At 42.5% G+C, this 24,423-nt stretch overlaps 1 protein-coding gene across 9 annotated transcripts in view; it reads right to left on the bottom strand.

The window, feature by feature from the left end:
• Positions 1 to 24,423, bottom strand: part of KANK1 (KN motif and ankyrin repeat domains 1) — a 130,939-nt gene that overhangs the window by 2,719 nt on the left and 103,797 nt on the right. For 6 of the 9 annotated variants that reach the window (XM_064642190.1, XM_064642192.1, XM_064642191.1 and 3 more), the window contains 8 exons: positions 21,360 to 24,014; positions 11,488 to 11,706; positions 10,558 to 10,666; positions 9,329 to 9,538; positions 7,638 to 7,725; positions 4,693 to 4,924; positions 1,942 to 2,084; positions 1,207 to 1,407 (listed from right to left, as the gene is read on the bottom strand). In XM_064642190.1, the coding sequence (XP_064498260.1) occupies positions 1,207 to 1,407; positions 1,942 to 2,084; positions 4,693 to 4,924; positions 7,638 to 7,725; positions 9,329 to 9,538; positions 10,558 to 10,666; positions 11,488 to 11,706; positions 21,360 to 24,014 (3,857 nt within the window). The remainder of the gene's footprint in view (positions 1 to 1,206; positions 1,408 to 1,941; positions 2,085 to 4,692; positions 4,925 to 7,637; positions 7,726 to 9,328; positions 9,539 to 10,557; positions 10,667 to 11,487; positions 11,707 to 21,359; positions 24,015 to 24,423) is intronic. The other 3 variants (XM_064642193.1, XM_064642187.1, XM_064642189.1) reach the window with 1 other exon arrangement.

Raw genomic sequence — 24,423 nt, 5'->3', positions numbered from 1 at the left:
ATATAATGCACTACAAATGCACAACACTCCACAGGCAACACAAGTGCTTAAAGAGAGATGCTGAATCACAGTCAGAATGGAACACATTAGTAGGATAATGCTCAGCTTACTACTGATCACGCAGACTGGAAAAGCCTTGCTGTGACATTCAGAATAGCTAGGAGAACGCTAAAACTCTCAAAATCTCATAGCACAGACAAGCCCATTATAAAATGAATAAGCAGCAGTCAAACTGTGCTTGGGAAAGAGTGTGAAACTGGCTACAGGAATACTTAAGTGTCGTGTCCCCATAAAGATTTTTAAATTATTGACTTCATAACTAAGAGTGCTAACAGCATCCTGGCTTCAGTTATCTAGATTGCCCCAGAAGTGTTTGTTACACTGAAGTCTTCTTACATTTTCTCCTCAGGCCAGCTGTTACACACTGCTAGTACTATCAGACAGCTGAGCTGCCTCCTGCAGCAGGTCAGTGAATGAAGAGAAATGATGTCTCTGCCTCTCTGCAACAGAGTCAACAACCACCCACCCACTGCCCTCCAAAATCCCAAACCATTGCAGTGGGTAATGCAATAGGAAGAATGGAAAAGTACCCAAGAAATGTTGTTAACAGGAATACAGTACTGGCAAGAGATCAACTAAGTCAACATTTTCAAGCTTGAGAATTCTACAGATCAAATATTCTGCTGACAGTGTAGGCTGCGATGATCCTTGCAAACAAAAAATATACAAGTGTCTCACTTGGCATGGAAGTCACAGTCTGTATCTCTTTATTGTCAGGACAACAGAGCTTCGTGACTGAGACCAAACCTGTACTCTAAAAGTCATTGTGTAGATACAGTGTGAACGTCATATCAAGAGAACTGATATTTGCCACAGGCACAGAAAAGCAATACAGAAAGGCCTCAAAGTCACTAGATAAGGTCCTAACTGAAAATGGGAAAACTCCTGTGAAAGGGAGAAGGAATGTATGAAAGGAAGATATTTTACTATGAGCTAATAAATACTTTTTTCTGTTCTGGCCACTAAATACCTATAGCTAACCACAGAAATGGCTACCAGTTAGGTCTGTTAGAAAAGTAAAAATACCAGCCAAATAATCACAGCACTTACTACCATTAAGATTCATGTGGCTGGTACTTTAGCACTCTCTGAGTCAGAGATTCACCTAAGTAGATTTCAGTAGTACAGTCTGGAAAGGCAACTCACATTGTCCTCCAGGGTGCCATTACACCCAGGCTGAGCCAGCAGAAGTTTAACAATCTCCACATGTCCATGCTCACTAGCACACATCAGAGCTGTAGAGCCCTCATCATCCTGGATATTGACATCTGCACCACAGGCCAGCAAAGCTTTAACCATGTCTATCCGACCATGACTCACAGCTAGCATCAGTGCAGTCTGACCAGCCTGCATGAAGAGAAGAAGAAAACCCAAATAAATACAGAGACAATCACTGACAAAGCATGAACACGTTTTTTTGGCACTATGCTTCTTCTGGGGAAAAGAAATCGTTATCTTAAACAGTACTCTCAAGGCTTGGATTGCCATTATTTAAATACCTTTTATGCATCAAATATCCCACATTCACTTAGCTATTTATTGAATTAGTGAAAGATATCCAAACTATTTCCAGACATCTACAGTTCTTTGGAAGGAGCTAAATGCCACAGAATTTCTAAATGCCCCCTAAAATTCAGTAATAGTTCTTTCATATAATATTCAACCTTCATTTTTAGAAGAGGTCCAGACCTGAGGCTCAACTGTTCTTCCATGGCTTTGTTTTGTACACAGCAATCAAAAACATACACACAAAACCCACAGATGGTGAAATGAAAGTGAATGTGCGCAAAAGCTGAACTGACAGAGCAGGGATGGGAGCATGGAAGGAAAGATAAAAGGTCACAGGAATGCAAACTGTGCCTCGTGAACCATTTCACTGACCTGGCTGGCTTTAGCATTCACGTCCCCACAGCTGAACAGTTCCTCCACTATCCTCATGTCCTTCTCCGCTTCCACAGCTGCAAGCGCAGCAAGCATGATGGGAGTATAACCAGCCTTGTTCTGATGATTTACGTTACAGACATCTGCAGAGGGATGACATAATTTCTTTGGAAAGCAAGAACCCAAAAAGCAGTAATTGTGCTAATCAACTGAATAAACTGTTAGTAGAGCAGCCTATAAAAAGAAAAAGCAGCAACTGCTTTCATAATGGAAGCAATTCAAGGGAAAGTGGAAAAATAAAAAATAAACAGGGGAGCTCTTGAGCCTGAGAAAGAAAAGAATTCTTTTCTACTATATGTATAACACAAGGGAGAGCACAAAGCCATTTTATATGTTATCATTTAGGGCTTTCTTTGTACGTTTGTTTTTTCTTTTGTAAAAGCAAGTGGTCTGAAATCTGACATGGCCATCAGGGTCATGGTTCTGCCACCAGAAATACCATCAGGAGAGTCCTTACGCTCTTCTCCTGAGGGCATACACACTGCAAAACAAAAATGGTTCAGCAACACGGTCAGTTGAAAAGTTATTTCTCCTCAGCACAAACATTTTCCTGTAATTGGTGTTATTTTGAAAATCTGCAAGTGTACTTCAACATGTTTTAGAGTTGCCAAAAAAACCCCCTTTAAATTAAAGGCTGCTTCCAGTTCTACAGCGTATCTGTCTGTGAACAAAACTACTCTGGGAACAAATACAGGCAAGAGCTCTGACCATGACAGGAACTGACAAGACTTCTCCTTTTTGTTCAAATCTTACCTCCAGTCTCTCTCTGTTCCTAAAATTCTGCAGAAATTCATCAGAGCTTATTGGTTTACCAGGGAGCAGGGTTTTCAGTGTGCTTATCTTATTGAAAAGCAGGGACTCAGACTTACATAAACAGTATCTCTAGATTAGGGGTTAAATTGCACCACAGTTGCAGAAATGTTCCAAGAAATTCTACGGATTTATTGCCAAAGGATTTTCTTTTTCAGTGAAAAGAACATTTCAGAAGGATTACAAGTGCAGATGTAAGAAAAAGCACATTTTTAATGTTTCATAGACATCAGTGATGTTACCTTACTACTTTTAGACATCACTTCCATGAAGCCACAGTACACTCTTGCTACATGCATTATATCATAAGTAATGAATAATTTTTAGAAGTGATGTGTTCCTACCCTGACTAGACTACTTCAGCAGAGTGTGTTTTCTGAGGTCACATTCCAGCTCCTTTTCTATATGGCTAATGAACAAAACTGTTCTCCTACTTGTCCTCTTGGTGACTCTGCTTGGTGATATGGAGGATTCTCTGATCTCGTTCTTTCTTCCCACCAAACACACAGACATCGAGTCTTGGACCAACAGTCTGCCTGTGATATAACCACACTGCAAAGCTGATCACAGTGACCATTCAGACACAGTCCAGAGAAAGACTGCTGAAACCTGAAGGAATCTGCCTGTTTGAAAACATTTTCCAAGTGCTGGCACAAGTAGTTCTCCTGCAGAGGAGTACCTGGCACTAGTCACAGTTGTTGTATTTTACAGTTAACCCCTGGTGTCCACAGGCATACACTAGCTGCTGGAACCTACAGGAGGTCCTGACTTCCAGCAAGAGATGAGCATGTTTCTGCTACCCTGAGATACCTAGAGAAGGGAGGGGCAGTTCCCTCCCACCACCGCTGTGCTGCAGAGCCAGCCTGCTGCATTTCACTGTGCTCCTGACATTCCCTGAATTCCCCTGCCATGACTCATTCTTCCCAACAGGAAGAGGGCCTTCAAACAGGACCAGAGATTTCAAAGTGCTCACTTTGCTGCTGAGGAAATCTCTGCGTGTGTGACACATGTGCTGGGTTTTGAAATCTGGGATTTGTATCATTAATATCCTTGTTTATCTGGTGCTACCCTTCTGGATTTATGAATATTGCTTGGCTTACACTCCAGACATGTTATTGGCCTAGTTAACCTTTCACAATCAACTGTGACAGGTTTTATAACTAGTTTAGAGAAAACTTCACTCAGGGAGCAAAGAGGGAGCTTAAACAGATCACATCCTGCCTAGAACCATTTCCAATGTGATACCTTCTGCTGGCTGCCATCTGGCACATTGCATGTGGGGAGCAGATGCTCTGGAGTCTCTCCTTGGTCACTACCCTCTCTGCAAGGGGATTGAGAAAAGGAAGCAACAACAAAAGCAACTACATGAAGCATCATCACATTGCTTATGGATCAGGAAAATGCTCTTCTGTGACAGAATGCCATACTGCTCCAGTTTCTCAGAAAGGCAGCAGAGATGTGTCAAGGTGGTGGCCAAAAAAAGGTTTTGCATCGCTTTAGTAAGATAAAACTAGACTGGTCTGAGTGTTTAAGATGGATGTTTATACCTCAATGAATCGTCCTCCTCCAGCACCCTACACACGACTGAGCAGCAGCTGCACTGCCTCCAGAGAAAATTAGTGCTAGAGGCTGGTATTGCTGAGCTTGCAACTACAGTCCAAACGTCAGGGATCTAACTGTAAGTCTCAGACACCGGCCAATTCTGTATAATTTACCTGAGTGTTTTTATAACTTTTTCAAAAAACATCATCTCAAAAGCTAGTGCTAGAAACAAAGATTCCAGATTACTCAAGTGAGCCACCATATAACTGTTTAAAACTTTTCAGTTTCACCTATGAGAATTGCAAAACCCAATAATAATTAAAAAAAAAATAAGCAAACCTGTTAACCTACTTGCATCCAGAAGAAGTTTTACAATTTCAAAGTTAGAATGTGAGACACTGTAATGCAGAGCTGTGTTTCCATTTCCATCTGCCATATTGATGATATGTCTGAGGACAGCAGGAGAAATCTCTTCAAAAGCAGTTATGTAGTCTCCAACCATTTCAGGGACAGCAGACTTCTGACTTGAGACACGAAACCACTCATGCTGGATGGTATTTAAACAAAACCTCTGCCAAAACCAAAACAGAAAAATTTACATATGGGCAATCTGTTTAAAGGATTTTCCATCCCACAAGTCAACAATGCAGGTCAAGCCTTTTTCAGTCCAATGTGGGAAGAAAGCATTCAGCTCACAAACAAGATGACAGACTGAAGCTTCCCCTCTGACTAAAGCCTTCTTTAAAACCAATTGTTTACTTCCTCTCACTTCACTTGATTTTCAGGAATTATTCCCCTCTGAGGACATGGATGAGATTACTCCCAGAATTAATCTCATCCTCTCGGAATTAATGGTTATCAAATGCTGGTGAATAGAAAAAAGACTTGGAGTAACCATTTCCATCAAATACTTAACTAAGTTTATGAATCACTAATAAACACAAGACGGAGAACAGGGAAAATGCACATTTCTGACTGGACTTAAAACAACAGCATGCTAAGTCAATTAGGCCCAGTTTTGAGGCACAAATTATCAAATGCCTCAAGTATATGAGAACTGGCTGGACAGCAGTTCTGCAGGAGAAGAGCTGGGTATTACAAGCTGAACCGAAGACAACAACATCATAGTGTAATGAAAAAGGCAAATACTGTTTTGGGGTGAATAAACATATTTATAGCTTGCACAGCATTTGATGCAGTCTCTTCTCTGCCTATTGCTGTGAAGGCAACAGCTGGACTACTTTGTCTGGTCTGATCACTGAATGACACAAAAGATTTGGCTAAAACAATTTCAAAGGTGAACAGCAAGAATGATAAGAAGTCAAGGAAATCTGACCTATGGGACAGACATGAAGGACTGGAGATGCTGTGCTGAAAGAACTGCTGGGGAAAGGAACCCTGTAACATTTTCACAGGCAAAAAACTGTTGCAGTAAGAAAAGAAAGAACCTGTTCTTCACCTGAAGGATGGCTGGCTGTCGTAGCAAGAGATTTTAGCTGCAATGAGAAGATGCAGGCTACACATTCAGGATAAACTTTCACATTGGTATTGACTAGGGGTGAAGGAGTATGAGCCTCTTAGGCCAGGTAACTTATCTGTTGGGAAAAATGTAGGTAGAGCAGATCTTGCTGTGAGCCAAGGAGGCTTCCACAGACACCACCAGCTCTGACTTTGAGAGGCAGTTTCTGTAACCTGGAAGGACCACCATATCCTCTTCATAACCCCCAATGTGCAAGGTGGCCAGTAAATTCAAGGACAATTTTACAGAGAAGACACTCAGAAAGCTTATCTAGCCTCTAGGGAAAACATTGCAGTAGCTCTAGAGGTGGCGCATGTCCAGTAAAGGGAGAATATTCTACATACATCAGTACTACATATATAACTGTACTACAGAAGCACATTTACAGAATGAAAACTGACAAGGTCCAACTATTTGAGTTGGATCACATGTATTGTGAACACACAGAATTGAACAAAAAAGTGGTCATAAAGCGACACAATATAATTTTTTTTTTTAATTTTAAGCGCTACTGAGTACAAAATACCACTAAGAAATTATTTTTAGTCACAGCATCACACACATTATTAAGTAAATAGCACACTTCTTTTTATTCATGTAATCCACATTCCAAAATAAGCAATCCACAGCTCTTCCTGGTGTAATCAGAAGCCATAAGAGCTGAGTATGCTGGAAGAGGTTGGGACAACTTATATAGATCCTTAGCTGTACTGACATTTAATCTGTTTGGACAAGACTCCTTTATCAGCAGACAGACAGAGAACAAGAGCTGATGAGTCTGTAGTTTCCACCTACAAAGCACTACTTGTGCTGGAAGACACTTTAAGCACAAGAAAGAAAAACGTAAATTCAAATTACACTTCCAAGGCAGAGATCATCATGTGGTTATGCCATTTTTGACACTTACAACTCCAACAGGGCCTAAAGCATTTGTTGTTTGAATGCCTAAACTACTCCTCAAGGACAGATACATGATTAAAAACTGTCACAACTGTATTGAACAACCTTTCAAAACATTCCCTGGACCACAAATGTCAGAACCGGACACAGACAATACTACTGTGTCATGCACACAACATAACTGTCTTTAAGAAGATGCTCTACAGTAGAGGAGATCAGTGGGTTGTTGCCTTTTACATCACCACACAACTGTAAGAAATGCAAAATTCAGTTTCATATCACTAAGCAGTGTTCCTTTGCTTTCAGATCGCCCTCACAAGGCAGTATAGGCAATTCCTATATGAGGCAAATACAATTTTATTTCTTGAGAATGCGTATTAACAATGAATACTCCTTACTCTCTGCAGCACTGATAAAACCACCAGTGCAGTAAGTCAGACAAACAAGACCCCTGTGCTTAGGAGGCAGATCACCACAGTTTCAGAACAGACTATGAGCTTTTGTCATAGGAAGTAACAGTCTTCTTACAGCATATAGTCTCCTAATGTGAGGCCTAAGAGCTGCCCACAGCAGTGCTAAAGCGACTCTTACAAAAATAACACAGGAATACACAGATGTGTTGAAACTTCACTTTCACATTACTATTTTTATGTGTGTGCCTTGCGTGACAACACCCAAGTGCACAAAGCACAAGTACATTCTCTGGACAAAAGTCTCCTGAGAGAAAGAGCTTTGTGACCGTCGCAGGAAAGATGAAATCCTCTTCTGCTTACCCACTGCAATGCTGGTCCTGCAAAACCACAAGTTATCCTTCCCTCAAGTTTTCTATTGCATCTCAGAGAGAATTTTGTCCTGTATTGCTTACCACATCTTTGTTGGTTAATGTCTTGGGGTCATCAATGTTGTTTCTCAGCAAGTGACAGGCAGAAAGCATCTTTTCACTTAGCTCGTATCTGAGGGAGACAGCAACATATACTGCATGTTTCAATTTTTCTCTTAACGTTTCAGCATAGAAACATCTTTCTGAAAGTTCTCTGGGAATTAATGTTTCCAGGCAAGCAATCTGCCATGCAGAAGCCACTCTGGCAGCTCTTCACTACTCATAGTAGTGCTGAAAATAAGGTCTGTGCCTGTCCCACATGTCACTGTGGCCAACCATCTCTGCCTATAACCTGCAGAGAGGATGATGGCAGAATTTTTTAGGAAAATTCTCCCAGAAAGCAGAGCAACTAGGACACTCTGTGTGTAAGGTGGGCATTTTAGCCCTCTTGGGTTACATGCCAGCTGCTCATGCTTCCAGAGCAATGAAATGCTCCACCGCAGCATGGCCCACGTCCATGCGTAGCCATGTGCCCTGTTCCTTCCCCTCAAAGGGCATTGCCAGGGCAGTCAGCTTGCAGAGAACATGTTCCTCAAGTACACATGGCTATCTAAGCTGTCCTGCTACTCCTCTTCACAACCACCCCCTGCTAGGATAAATGTAAATTAGAGAGCTCTTTTGAGAAACTGCCCATCTTTCTATGCCACCTGTAAAATAACAAGCTATCCTACAGTACTGTATAAAGCAAGCTCAGAGCACTTCAAAAGACACAGCTCCAAGGTCTCCAAGCTCTTAATTATTAATTTCTTCATCTCTTTTATTTAGCAGCTGACAATTACAGAGAACTTGATGCTAAGCTACACCTTCAGTGAAACATGACATTAATTTTGTTTTAGCTCTTTTACTGTTATTATTCCACCTACATAATTTTCCAAGCTAGCACACTTGTAAACCACTGGCAAAACCATTACCTATAAAATATCCCTTCCCTGTCTATGTTTATACTTCCTTTTACCATTTACTAATGAAGAATCAGTAAAAACTCGTGACAATAGTTTGCCTTCCGTATACCAAAACAGAAAAGCCTTGTCTGTCAAATCCTATCTTACACAGTCCATTACCAGCAATTTGAAAAGTAGCTTAAGACATGAAATGCTGAAGAAGTGTGTGATAGTGACCTTAGAAGTATAGTACAGTATGCGATCGCACATGAAGCATATGATCTGAGGGCTGGACAATGTCCTTGCTTCTGTATCCCATCCTCTTACTGAGCAGTACCAGCCATGGCTGAGATGCCGTGGAAGGTGCAAATGCAAGATGTACTCCCAGCAGGCTGCTGACCTGGTGTGCATGGCTCCAGACTCATTTGCTTGTTCATTTTAAAGACCAGGCCATTCACAAGGCATTGCCAGCTCCCAGACAAGTGCCATTTGTGTCCCGGAAGAGCCTCTGCTGGGTGAGCCACCTGGGTCTCACTGTTAATGGACCATTTAAAGTCAATGGGATCAGTTGCTGCAAAGGACACCCTCTGACACCTTCTCCCTGCTCACACATGGCTGTTTTGTCATGAAACCGCCCCTGACTATCCACTCGAGCAGGAGGGAAGTGGGCAGCAGTCAACCAATGATGGGGGCTGATGTTTTCTCCACCAGTATGAGCAGAGCCCACTGCTTACCCCATGCCACGAGGCAGCAGTGACCTCCTCAGAGGCACTCTGGAGGGGGTGAGCAGCCTACCTCTCTCTGATTTCCACCTCCTCGGCCTCACACTCTGGGAGAGGACTGTCCTTCTCTGCCCCCACGGCACAGACCTCTGCAGTGTGTGGGGTGGGCTGCTTCTCCTCTGTGTGCCGGTCGCAGGGGTACTCGTGGCCCTCGCACTCCTCCTCTGAATCTGAGGAGGAGCTCTCCTCCGAGCTGGAGTCATCGCTGGATGTGGTCTCGTACCTGTAGGAAAAATGGGCAGGGGCAGGGGTGTTTCCTCAGTGCCATTCAGCAGTGGACAGTACCTGCTTGCACTGGTGCAAGTGGAAAAATGTCTTGCAAAGGCTTAGTCCTCCTGTTTTCCACTCAGAGACCTTTTCTACTCACTGAACTCAGTGTCAAGGCTAACTGATAACTGTCATTAGTATGTACACAGTGTGTAATGAAAGAAGAACAACCTTTTTTAAACAAAAGTCTTAACAGTCTGTCAGACACTGTCTTATCCCCAAAATGAAATTACTTTGTTCAGAGTAAATTGTGTTGTTGCCTTACTAGTCAGATATAAGCAGAAGATAACAAACCTGTGGTAACACTCCCCCACTATAAGTAATGATACTTTTAGTCAATATGTATGAAATTAAGTAATTGGGATATTTAGGCTATATACTGCACAAAGCATTTGTACTAAAGAAAAATTAATCTGAGGAAAGGGCTAGAAAAGCTATATAAAACAATTTGATGAAACCATTTTCAAGTTCTTTGCAACATTCTGCAAGGGCAAGGTATTTTAAAAGATGAAAATTTTCCATACTGTTTTCTGTATTTGTGTAGTAAAGTTTCTGTATTTATCTAACACAAAGCCAGAAAAATTAATTTTTGGGCAATGCCATCTCTTGCTGTATTGTCTAATTTTACAGTGTTGTGCTTGTCAGCTGCCAAACATATTTACAAGTTTTCCTTAATAAAGCATTGCCTGAAGAATGTCCCCATGGCTGAACTCATTTCATTTTCCTGAGTTAAATTTGGCAGCAATCTCATGTACAGGTACTTGAGACTGATGCCATATATCACTTGAATGCACAAGAGGATTAAGAGGAGCTCAGCTGTCTCGTTCTTCCTTCTGATACCTACACTCAGCAGATGCACCTCAGCCTGAAGGACAGGCCAAAGCTATGCATGTGCTCCTGGGTTCTTCCTGTCCTACCCGCTGTGAAAGCAGTACAGTGCTGTAGTGACAGATGTTTTGGAGACAGGTCTCTTACCCGCCATTAATGCCAACAAACTGCAGGTTCTTCTTGGTGTTGCTCAAATCCTTCTTCCCATCCCTTTTCTTCATGATAGATTTAAGCGTGTTTTCATTATTGGTACATACTGTTAAAGAGGGAGACAAAGCACACATATTAGTAGCCAGCTTTGCAGCAGCTTTAGACAATTTTTCATAACAAACAGCTCTCTGTTTAATTTACCAACTGAAGCTGAGTTTTCCAATATTTTTTACATGGTGTAAGATGCATATTGGAAATATCAAAGAACAGATCCAAAATCAATTCTGGAAACCAGTGTAGCCTAGATTTCCCATCTTCCAACATGCTGTTAATCTTTATGATGCTTTAGAAAACTTTAAGAAAAGACATGAGCCTTTTGTTTTTCTTCGCTATTTGTGAAAAACTTCTAATGCTGAAATGGGTTACTCTGCTCTATTAAGAAAATCTTAATTTTTGGTGTCAGAAAGCAGCAGCTCTTTGCCAGAATGAATGCATTAGTACAGACAGCACATTTAAACAATGCAGAAAGCATATTTAACAATAAACTATTCAATGGGGTAGGGAGGTTCAATCAAGGCTGGTCTTTTAGATTTTAGTATTCATTGAAACAACTTTTAAAGCAATCTCTAAGCGTAAGACAGGTAAAACATTCATACAAATTTAAGTATTTAAAAAAATAATTATTAACCCATTCTCTTTCAGTACATTTTTCTTATGAAGACACTAAATGATATTTCACTGATGCTACAATCTGCCATTTAAAACCTAACCACTATCTGCAGACACAGGGTCTCAAATTGTGACTTTCCCTGTAGCTGCATCTTTTCCTGCTTTTACATTTTTGGTAATACTGAAAAGCTTTTTAAACTGTATTTCATACTCAGACTCCACCAGAATGATGAAAGGTGAATGTGAGTCAGTTATTACCATAAAGGCCTGAGGCAAGCTGGTCATCTGTCAGGTTAATTGGAGCAAGAGTTTTATCCTGAGAAGAAAAGGACTTCCTTCCCCGAACAGTTTCCACCAGGGGAGTCTTCCTCTCCTCCTGAGCAGGTACAATGTCCTGCTCCAATTTCAGTGTTCGCAAATTTGAAGTTAAGTGGGTGTTTGCAAGTTGACCATGTGGGATGTACTCCAAAGTAGCACCTGCCAGAGAAGACAGTAAGCATCATGGAGGAGTCAGACAAAAGTACTTCTGCCAATATTGTGATCAACAGGCAGAAAAAACCCCAAACTGGAAAAGAAAGGGCACCCCTTGTGCTTTAAAACACTCTTTTCTAAGGACCTGATATGGAAAAGACCACGACTGCTTTCAGAAAATGCAAAAAAAAAGCTGTGAGTTCTTCTTTTGGTGAAAATATACAATACAAGGAAAAACTATAAAGATATGGGCTTTAAAATGCATGAAAGGAATGGTGCTTCCTTTTCCTTCTCTTTCAGTATCAACAATGACCCCAGCTCCTGCCACCCTTGCTCAGGGTGGGCTCACTGAGCTGCTCCTCACTGACATGCCTGAAGAGCACAGCACATTCACAGCTCCTCTGCAAGGTCTTTCTCCAAGAGCAGTAAGCTTTTTATTGCAGTTATTTATTAGGGAATGTAATTTTCCATGAAACCCGACATTTTTCAGGAAATTTTCCTTTTTGCCATCACTCTGACTAATTCTGAAACCTATATGCTTAACCAAGTTACTGAGGCAACTGCAATAAACTCACAACCACTACATGTCTTTCTTTCCTTTTTTTTCCTTTTTTTTTGGACAGGATTGTACTGAGCTAGTAGTTGTATTTAAATCAAATTCCAAATGTTTGGGTTATATTTTTTTCCCCTCGCTGATTTGCTGGCATTCACTCATTTTTTCCCTTTGTGTATTTAAAAGGCAGTGCTAATTACGCACAGACTTTTACAGATTCCCCTGGAGCTCCTCCAGCTGTGCTATTACAAATGCTCTACAAATCTGCACAAATGCTTTTGTTTGTGGAACACACTGGGTTTTTTTTTTACACACATATTCCTCCCTAAGTGATCTTGTTAGCATTCAATCACATGTGCCTCCATATTTTTCTGCCTTTGTATTTATCAAGAATTAAGCCACAGCCTCCACATTGGCATCCACTGGAATGACACTGTACAGTGTGCTAACCTACTGTAGTAAGGTAAATTCCAAACCTTAATTTTTAGAAACACAGCTACATCTTTGTCTAGCACGCTGTTCTTGCTAGACTGCCTTTCCCACTTCTTACTTCACCTCAGTAATTTTTTTCCCATTGAAGTTGATTTTTCCAAACATTGTCACTTCCCAGCAGCTTCCTCCAAGTTGCTCCCATTCCCAGCCAAGTCTTTGAGTTCCCAGCTGAGTCTGGGAACATGCATTTCCCAAGGCACCTTCTCCAGAAGTGAGACCTATTGCAAATTTCCACCATAGCTTATAGCTCCTCCAAGCTACAGTGGGAAGCCGTCTGCAGGGAAAGGCACACAGCAGGGTATCAACAGCCATATATCACCGCAGGTATAGTCAAAAAGCTTCTACTTAAGTGGGAATAGGGGGTGGTGTTTGTGTGTGTTGAAGGCGACAGCTGCCCCAGGGCCCCCTGGGGAGGAGCAACTCTTCTAGAGACACCTCTGTGCACTTGGGACAAAATGGACACACATATGAAGCAAGAGGGGAATCCCTTGTTCCCCCACCTCTCCCCATTTTGCAACTGACTTTGGTTGGGTCTCTTCCCAACAGTAAGCATCATCCCTTATCCAACAGCCAAGGAGAAGAGGGCTGCCAAGGTGGTGGAACCCCAAGCCAAACCCAAGGATTTTTAAATTCCCTTAGCTGAAAAACAAGGGAACTGTCTCTCCCTCCACTTGCTTGGAATGATGACAGCTACAATGAAAGAGTACCAAACACAGTAACCATGTCCAGCTGTAGCTGCTGGTGGGGCTGCCCAGGGTGATTTTACCAGGTCACCCCTTCTGCTCCAGCCTTGCCTCCGAGAACGTGGGAAGGAGCAGAGGAAACCTGCTCTGAAGCATCAGGGATATGCAAAGCTTCCAAAGGTGCCCAGGTTTGCTTTCAGCAGAACTCTCTGCATCCTCTGTCACGCATCACAGTTCTCCTACAAAAGCAGCTGTGACAACTGTGGCAGGTCAGGTGGGCTTGTGTGTGCCAGAGCTGAGGGCAGCTGGCAGGACTCCAGCAGGACAGAGTGGGGCTCCACCCTGAGGTAAACCAACAGCACCTTGGTGTGCCCTGTCATACCCCCAAAGCATGAATTTCCCCAGGTGTCTCCCTCCTGCCCTGGGACACACGGAGGATGGAGCTGCAGGGTAGGACAGAGAGAAAGGAGAGGGACAGTAGCAGCCTTCTCTCCCCAGACTCACAGCCTCTCTATTAGCTAAACCTGCCACCAATGCAACAAGACCCCTGTAGGTCCCCTCCTCTGCTTCATGCATCAGTGGCTGAGGGGCACCACACTGAGTTCAGGATCTAGGGCATGACATCTATGCCTTCCAATGAAAAAGAAAAGGGGTCCTTCTCAGCTGGACAAAAGAGGATGACATCAAGGCTTGAGGGCAAGCAGACAACAAGTGTGCATTAGATAAACCGGTCAGTGCTCTCATTGTCCCAGCAATGCTGTTACTCTACACTTACTTCATCCACAGTACCCAACGATGAGGGAAAGAGAGCTTTGGGCCCAACTCAGCACTAAAACTGCAAGCCTTTAATTAGCATTTAATGTTAGCTCCCAGGCCTTCCCCTTTTCAAAACAGCCAACGTAAAGATGCTTGGAGAGCACCAACCAAGGCTGATCACTCAGAAAAAAAGATGAAGGAAGGAGCTGCACCATTCAACCTTACAGTCAATGATTTAATAGACTAATCTACTGCTATGCAAACCATAAAGCTGAATGAGCCAAGTTCTCTCTTCCTCCAACAGGACTGCAGGGTTGCTGTTGGGGCTGGAGGCACCTCTCCAGAGGGGAAACAAAACCCTGGCTGAAGATTACCATTAGTCTACACAGATCTTAAAACAGACTCTTCCTCTCACCTCACAGAAGTCTAAAGTATGCTTGAGCAGAATCCTTCTCCAGGTCACGGTGCAAATCAGCCAACAAGTTCAATGCTTAGCTAGACACTGCCTCCAGACAGAGCCTATCAGGAAGACTTGCCCTGCTGCTTTTCCTTAGTCTACTGTTGCGGGCAAATACTGCAAACTTGACACAAGTTTCTAAGTACTGATATAGCATAGCTAACTACAGCATAGAGCTGCCAAGAATTTATGAATATATTTTGCAACATAGCAGGGGATCTTGGAAAATTTCAGGAGTAATTTAGAGGCAGAAGTATGACAAAACAAAAAACTTATATACTTCAACTCCTCATGAACTTACACAGAAAGATGGTTTCATCAGTTTCAGAGGGAAAAAAGTGACTGAAGCATCTTCAGTGGTTTGAGGGAATAAGAGCACCTGGTTTTAATTTTTTAGAAGGAACCTCCTCTCATCAATCACTTGTGTTTCTTTTGAAAATCTCACCAATTTAAACCAGGGTGACTGCAAAACTACTATAGAGCAGGAGCAGATTACCATGCCATTTCTAGTACATATAAAATCTGTTTATTGTTATTAAGATGCAATTTCCCTTCCTAACTGCAGATCTTTCTTCCCATTTATGATAGCATAAGCTGGTTCAGCGAACTCATTTGGATTCCCTGGAATTTCTGATGAATTCATGGTAACAGAAGTCTGGCCTTTACCTGCTTTTGAAGATTTCCATTTAGACTGATGGAAGCAAATCTAAATATTATTATAAAACCAATTTAGTTTGACAATACTTTCATACCACTGGAAATCATGAGAAGTGCAAACAAGGCCAGGGAATTAAACAGCCTCAGGATGAGAATCTAGCTCTCTGGCTGAACCATCACAGGCTTCTAGCTTAAAAGAGAGCAACAGGTTACTGCCTATGTAGTAACTGCACAAAGATTTTATTTTTAACCTGTTGATCAGTGCAAGCATTTATTTCCATAATATATTTATAATGATCAATGATAAAAGTTATACATTCCCCAGAGAGTGCAGGGAATAAAGGAAGTGTATAAATATTGTCTGGAGCACTTACAGCAAGGAAATACTTCTCTTTCACACTGCATGATTTCTCCATGGTAGCAATAAGCTACTTAGGAAATGATTGTAACTAGAGAACCCAAAGTCTCCTCCAGTGGTTTTAAATCTTATTTTGCTTTATGCTTAAAAAGTTACAGTTGCATAAAAATAATTTTAATTCACTTTCCATTTAGTATACAAATCAGAACTATTTAAGAAAAAGCCCATTCTACTAAGGTAAATAAAAAGGCAGAGATGAACAAACATGTTACATTTAAACATTTACAATGATTTATAGTAACCCATCCAACTGATAAATATGTTACCTTCAGAAGACATAGTTTCATTTTAAAAGGTACTTTTGAGCCATTCCTGGTTAAAAGTCAGCCAATTTAAAATTTCAGAACAAAAACCTGCCACGGATGTGCTTTTTATACAATAAACTGGCAGAAGGCAGAGTCACCCAGGGCCCAGGCATAGGCAAATGCTGAACTACCATTTGGCTCCAGGGAAAACACTCATTCTAACAGGATGAGGGCACCTTTGAGAGGACTGCAAGAACAATCTCATTTTCACTCTCACTTTAACTGTTTTTTCTGTGTTAAGAAGCTGCTTTCCATCCCCAAATTATATTGTGAATCCAGTTTGTTGAAACTATAAGTTAAAACCAATTCCTTTAGCTGGACCACAAAAAAAAAATCACACATTGGTGAAGCAGCAAATAATCTTATTTATGAAATGCTGTCTTTCCCAAGACAACTGTGTGTGAAGCTTGGTGAAAGCCATCCTTCATTTCCCTGATGAGTGGTGGATCAAAGTACCTCATGATGCACAGCAGGAAGGTCATCTCAGAGTACTTCTTTCTTTCTCATTCATTAGAATTTGATCTTCTCAGATGATGCTTTATTGTTGCTGAAATATGACAACGCTTCCTTGGAAAAACGGGAATCTCCTTTCATTAAATATTCATAGATGTGCCTGTTACCATGAGAGTTGAACTCTAAACAAAGCTCAGTGCCTGATCATTATGAACCTGTGCCACAGCATAGGGAGGGAACTGGGGTTTTATCTAATAGCCTAGCAGGCTGCAGCTTGCCACTCTCTCAGCAGCAATAGATTTGAAGGGAAAAATAATTTATACTGTGGTAAATTATGCTATTTATTGACTGAAGCAGAAATGAGGGGATAGAGCAGCTTTCAGATTCAAACTCTGCATTTAGTGCTGCCAAAGAATGAAAACAGCAAATATTGTAACAACAATAGTAGTAAGTTTCTGTTAACACGTGACCAGGGGAGGTATGTGAAATGTCTGTAAGAAGGTTTATGGACTTTAATTTGAATAATGCCTTTATAGGACAATGACTGATCAGGTCTCTGCTTCTCTTCTGGTATAACTGTATGGATATTTAAAACCAAAAAAACCCTGCTAAACACCTTGGCTCCTAATATGGAGGTTGCTACCATTTCTTAACAACATATCCTTTTAAGCTTTCCATGTTGTCACAACTAGCAGGTCAAGAGATACCACCTCACTACATGAAGAAAGCAGAGGAGGCACTGCATTCTCCAAGATGCCAACTGGACACATGTAAATAAACAGTATTCATTTGGCACACAGGTGGGACCATCTGTATGGCTGTTTTGTATCATGCACTACCTTCCAGGGGATATGGAAAATACTTCATGCCAGTCACCTTCTTCTCACCAGACAGATGGATAGATCCTGTTTGTTACATGAAAAAACACATCTGTACAGAAACTTCAACTGGTGATTTAAGGCGTGCATCTGTGGCAGAGCTGAAGCTGAAGGCTTCCTTCACTTGCATAGATGCAGACAACCAGTGTGATTTGTAGCAGCCCACAGCTTTACTGGGTCCACCAACATGCCTGCACCATATCAGCCCTGCCTCCTGAGCCTGAGGCAAGCCCCAGGTCTTCAACTCCAATAGTGTGGTCCATGCTGCCAGGAGAGGAGCTACCAATCCATCAAGCTACACAGTCTTTGAGAGAAAGAACTGCCAAACAGAAGAGCTGTAAAGGGAAAAAACCAACTTTGTCCAATTTCCTGCATTACAAATGACAACACAGAGACAACCATAGCCACAATACTGAATTAGTCCTACACAGCAATTTTGGACAACCAGAGGCTTCTCAGACCACCATCAGTCCTTCGGTCTTTTCAGTGTCCCTCAGACTGCCTCCCCCGCTCTGGCTGAAACTTAAGTCTTAAAAACTTTGGAAGATCTTTCCACCAGATGGCACATCAAGATTTCCTTACCCTTGAGACTTTCTGATACCATTTGTTTCCCACTTCCTTTCACTCCCTCAAATATTAACTCAAGAAGTTGCCTCCTTCCTCATGATGATTAACTAGTGTAATGTTTCCACTGAGGTGCTCAGTCAGCAACCGTAAAACTGATATCCAGAGAGCACTGAGGCAAAATAACTATGTATTTTCAGGTCAAATATGCTCAAATAATTTTTCAGGGTAATGGTAGATAAGTTGTTTTTAAATACCATCCTTGAAAACTCCTAGACAGTGAAAGACATTCATCTACAAGACTTGTGAAAAGTTCATGTAATTAACACCCCTACAAGTGACAGTAGGCCTCTGGCTGGTATTTTGCAAAACACATCACATGCACATTCAAATGCAACATTCTGAAATTTCTTTAAAAATCCATGCAACAAACAGAGAAGCTGAATGCACTCGCCTCTCTTAGTCCTCCTATATGCTGTCTGGTCTAAGAATAGGGATCAGTTAGCACCTAGGTTTGTGGCCCACATCCAGCTGGACACACAGGCTGCCAATGCATTCTAACATGACTTTGCAGAGTGGAAATCATCTCGTCTGGCCAGTGGGTTTGATTTCCCTGAGGTCACTAGGGCTTCTGAAAGACAGTGCATATGTAAATACAAGTTGCCTAATTACAGAAGTGAAAGTGATTATTTTGCAACAAGCAAAATACTAATTGCTAATGGGCTTGTTTCAGAGATCATCTCAGAGGTCACAGGTGTCTAGAAACAAAAACTGCCAACCCATGTCCCGCTCAGCAGGCTCCAGCTCTCCTGCCTGCATCTCCATCACCTGCCACAAGCTGTGTCAGAGGGTGTGAGATGGCAGAGGCCCCTGCAGCACACCCTCTCCCCAGCACTAACAGAAAGAAAAAACTGTAAAGCTGAGAATTTGATTGATGGTCCACCTCAGAAGTGGAACAGACCACTAAGCCATTAACACAGCAAACTAGTACCCAAATCACATGCCTCAAAGCCAGCTCAGGTATTTTTGCCCTAAAAGGAACTGGCATCTAAGAGATGCTTCCTAAGGATGCTCTTTGAATAAAACATTAATGCTACTGATGCTAATTGGAAACTAGACACTTCTGCCTCTATTTTGAGCCTGTTTTTCTAAGAAAATGAAGCTTGTGAGATCACACTTCTCTCAATAACTTAAACTTGATTGCTTATTTTAGCCAAACCAGAATAGAGACTCAGCACTCTGAAAGATTTTTTGTTTATAGAAGCTTTACAGAAATCAGCCTGAGATGCCAGGCCTGGAGAAAGGGCATTGGTTTAGTTCCCATGAGACACCTGAAAAGCTACATCCAAGAGACCTAAATGTGAGAAAAGACTTATTAAGACCTCATAAGCTATCACGAGATACTGATGCATGGGGAAAAAAAAAGGCTTTATTAGTTCCAGTGTTTACAAATCATTTAAGTTAGTACTTCATTCAGCAAAAATCCTGCTACAGAAATATGTAACACATGATCTGTAAAACCACAGGAACAGGCAGCAGGACCAGCAGATAAATGTAGTAAAGACAATATTTTCAAGATTAATAGAAAGAGATGGGGTAACATTTCAGGCTTAAGACCTCTTTTCCACTCCAATTCTCCATGGGTCTAAACTGTTAGAGCCCAGTGCTTGATTTATGTATGCAATGCAGGCATATAGTTCTCACCAGAGACTAAAAATAAAGAAATTTTACACTCAGCATCCACAGCTAAAGATAATGGCATTACAAGTTAAAATAAAATTATTCTGGAATAATTTTATCAAGAATGCGAAATCTGAATCCAACTACAAACATTTTTAGTAAAATATGATCCATTGCTCCACCTGTGTCTAAAGACTTTCAAGTCCCTAGACTACACATCTGATACTGTGCAGTAAAAGCTGGGAATGGAATTATGGAGTTACAGCTAGTGATAATTCTGGTTCATGGTTTTACGGACACTTTTGGTGTCTGCTAGATACCCTTACTATTATATCACTACTTGTAAGAGGACCAAAATACAAAGTGCATACCAGAAAGATAATAATATTACATATACGGTGTCATACTGCATGTGTGCAGACAGAGTATAATACATTTTCTTTACCACTACACTAGTGTTGCTTTTTGGTTTACTATGGGAAGCCAAACCTTTTACTTCAGCTCATTTAATGGATGGTTCTATTTAGCACATGTACTGAAAAGAATCAGATTTACCAACCTGCATTTTAACAAAAATAGGTAATTTTTAAGACAGTAAATAAGCTGCAAGAGCTTTATATAGCTGTGGATTAGCCAATAATATTATGCTGACATTAAATGGTATTTACTCAGGGTTTTTTTCCCAATTCAGCATCCACAATACAAATGAGTTTGCACTAGTTTTTCCCATTTCCTTAACCTCTTGTTTCAGTCACTGTATGGCAGGACCAAGAAGGAAGTATCTAACAGTCACTGCTAGGTATTACATAGTGGTTTCCAGCAAGCCACTGTTTATAAATTTAATAGTAATGTGATTGGCTTCACCAATAAGATACTAGAAAAAATTGGCTAATATTTAAACTAGACTATCAGACACACTAATAATAATAATAGTCATAATAATAATAATTTAAGAAGTAATCAACTTTACCCCAGGGAATAAAGAATCCCTCAAACTAATTGTCTATATTTTAAAATTAATAAATAAAAAGCAAGGAGTATTTAAATCTCAATTCTCGCCTTTCTTCAGTATCACCAAAACCTTCAGCAGTAATTATGCCCTTCAAACATGAGGCTGTAATTAGGGATTACGACAAACAGTTACTGGAACAGAGAAGATGCAAGATGTGGTTTCTGTGAAGTGCTCTGGAGTTGCCTATTATAAAGCAATCAGCCCTGCTGGCTGGAATGGGGAAAGCACCCCATAGCTTGCTCTGAGCAGCATAAGGAACAAAGGTAATGAAAGAAACACTACGGAAACGTCTGTGGAAGCAAGTAATTTTGATAGAGACACTGTATATGACTTTCAACTCTGTCAAATCTGACACTGAAGTTTTTAAAAATTGCATGCCAAGTTTAAAATTCCAAACCCACAAGCATTAACCTCAAATACTCTTAAAGTTATAAAATGAAGTCAACACCTTGCAGGGCGATTAAACCCTTCATAGTTTTAGGCACCACCATTGCATAGTCAGAGCCATGGCACCATCATTAAGACCTTCAGAGTCTGCTGGACTGGGAAAGATAAAGCCGCCTCTGGTTCTTCAGCTACCAGCAATGGGGCTAGACAGATACCCAATGACCACATTCAGCAACAATGTTAGGCTCTGTGCTTCCTTAGGGAGGATCACACAGTGGCTTTCAGACTAAGAGAGCCTAGGAAGCAACTGATCTGCAGCTCCAGGAAGGAGCAGACCAAAGGTGTGCCCAGAAGCTGGGCTTACCTGACGCGGTGCTTCTCTCCATGCACTGCTTCTGAAGGTCCAGGCTCCGCAGCTCCTCTGTGCTGGTGTATTTCATGACAGAGTTGATGGAGGTGAGGGTGCTGATGAGCTGTGAATTGAGAGATCCAATCTGGGAGTGGGGCTCCCCAAAGGCTTCTGCTAATTCACTGTAATTTTCAGCAAGCAGCATCTGCTGTTCCTGCAGCAGCTTCTGCACACGTTCAATGTAGTGGTCCAAGCCTGTCCTCAGCTCAGGCGGAGGCAGAGGGCTTTCCAACTGACCACTGACCGGCTCGTACGCAGACTCTACACCAACACCGATGCTCCTGGTGCTAGTTGGCACAACTGGCAATGGAGGGGGTCCGCAGGCAATGCTCCTCATTTTCAGACCAACCAGGTAGTTCTCATGAACACTTATCTGTCCAATGCCACAGTCTTTGGTTTTTATTGCAGAGGGCTTGTCAAAGCCAGGGTGGCTGGAAAGCACAGTGCCCACTCCAACTGAACGCATTTTAGCAGATGCATGTATATCCTTCACCCGGCCATCCCCCACTGCCACACTCCGCATCTCCACGCTGTCCGTGCTAGTCTGTTTATCACAGCTGCTCAGAGCGGTGTTAGTCCCACAGTCAGCCAGGCAGGCCGCCTCCGTGCTGGTCCACTGGCTCACCATCTCCAAAGCAGTGTTGGTTTGCTGGCTAGCCATGGAAGGCACGGCCATCACCATCGCCTCTGCCCTGGGCACAGCTTCTGTGGACATTTCACGGGACACGCACTCCTTGGGCATGCAAACCACCACATCCACCAAGCAGTCCCCGCAGCCCACAGATCTCACTGCTCCAACCGCCTGTGCCCTCTGGCAGGGGCTTGGCACATCTGCTGCCTTCTCTGTGTTGACGCCTGTCTCACAGATGCTTGTCTCTGTGCCCACTGCCTTATCATGCAGCTCCACAGACCTTCCTGTACCCTGATCTTGCACCTCTGCCCTCTCCCTCACCAGCCACTGGCTCATCAGCAGCTCAGGGCCCACAGCCGTGCTCCGCATAGCAGGTATGCAGGAGGAGCCAATGCTGCTCATCTGCAGGTGGTCTCCCACTGACGAATCAGCAACATCCACATGATCTCCTACCATTTGGTCTCTCGTTTGTATGACAGCCTCCACCATCCTACTGATGACATAGGGCTGAGCCATCATGGCTTTATCCACCTTTTTTCTAGAACCAGCTGCTTGCAACTCCTGTTTTAATTTGGTCATTTCCCTGTCATGGGTTGTTTCCTTTAACTGAACCTCTAGTCTATAAATCTTCTCCTTAAGGGCTTCGATGGTCTGCTGCTGAAGTTCTATCTCTTTCTCAACCTCTGTAGACAATCCGAGCATGGCCTCTGTCACCCCAACCCCACATTCCCTCATTTCTTTCTCTGTCCCCACAGAAACTTCCTTGTGTTGCCTTGCAGATCTGTTGTATATAACCACATCATTCATGTTCTCATCAGCACCCACAGCAACAGATCGGGCTTCTTTTGTCAGACTTTCTCGGTTCACCTGAAGGTTTGCTGGACTTTCATAGTTGCTATCCTGGATTTTTTTCTCCAGGGCTTGCATCTCAGCAGTCAGCTGCCTGAACTCCTCTATCCTCTGAGAGCTCTGCTCCACACTCTCCATATCTTCCTCACAATCTATATATAGTTCTCCACCTCTTCTCACCTGAGACATGTGTTCCCACTGCTCTGCATTTCCAGCACTGTAGGACCGTTTTCTGAAACCGTATGTGTCATTTTGAGTGGCTTTCCTGTGGTTTTTGAGTTCAGCCATCATGTGCCTCTTCTCCTCCTGCAACACTGAAATTTTGACCTGTAGCACAGGAATAGTCTTGACTTGCTCCTCAAGCTCCTTGAGACGCTTGAGGGCAACTGCCATTTGCTCCCTGATGTGCTGCAGATGTACCGGGCTCACATTGGTGACTGGCGTGGATATTCCTGAGCTCATGGGGCTGTGACGAATAGAACTGCCCAAGGAGGAGCTGAAACAGGCACTGTAGTCACCATTACCCTGATAACCATTCTGCAGCTGCTGAGACATGTGACTGTACCCACTGGATCCCACAAAAGAGGGGAGGGAGCTTGTGGAGCCCATGCCTCCAAAGCTGGAAAGCCGCGGCCTGCGGACATCTCCAGGTGTGACCTGCATCATCCTCTCCTGCTCCAGTCGCCTCCGTGTTTCCATGAGAGTTTTGGTTACAAGGAGGTTGTGCCGAGGAGGCTGGGGGGAGGGAGGTGGAAGCTGTTTATTCTCAGGGACAGTTAAGTAGGTAGGAGATACTTCAAAGGAAACCAAGGGTCTTGCAGGGACAGACAAGGTTACTTGACTCCTCGCTGCCAAAGAAGACTGCTTGTTCTCATCACTGTTCGATGAAGAGAGAGACTCTGCAGAGGTCCAGCCACTGCACTGGCCACTAGAGTTCTTGGTGCCCACAGAAGCTGGTACAGCTTTCCTCCTCTTTCGGATATTTAGTTTCTTAATGGTATTCCCCTTTTGTATATCATCCACATACTTTAGAAAATCTAAGTCTAGCTGGTAGCCGTAAGGTGTTTCCACAAAATACGGGTCTTTCCGTTCTTTTTCATCCTCTCCATTTATAATAACTTCCTCTTTTTCTGGAAAAGAAGAAACAAAATCAGCATTCAGTAAACTACATGCTAACACACAAGCATATAAAGATGGGTCCTCACAGAACGCCAGAGGCAGAAATTGCTGCTGCAGCTCATCGAGCAGACCAACTTTCCGCTGACTGACCCTCAACACTAAATCCTGATTAACTTTTTAGACGTTAATCAGTAGGTTTTCAAATGCTGAGAAGTGCATACCCACATAAATGTGTACACATGCATACACATAGACAGTGCCTGTTAATGAAGGAGCACAGCTAGTAGCTCAAAGCTGTCCTTGCCCAAATCCTTCCACCCTTCCCGTCTCAAACCCAGCTGTCACACACACTATGTTATTAAGCAAAGACCATAGGATCACAATGTACACGAATCATCCGGAGACAAAGTTCTCTAGAGG

The sequence above is a fragment of the Pseudopipra pipra genome, chromosome Z, assembly GCF_036250125.1.
Source record: "Pseudopipra pipra isolate bDixPip1 chromosome Z, bDixPip1.hap1, whole genome shotgun sequence".
NCBI classification, from domain to species: Eukaryota; Metazoa; Chordata; class Aves; order Passeriformes; family Pipridae; genus Pseudopipra; species Pseudopipra pipra.
This window is presented reverse-complemented; position numbering and strand designations above follow the sequence as displayed.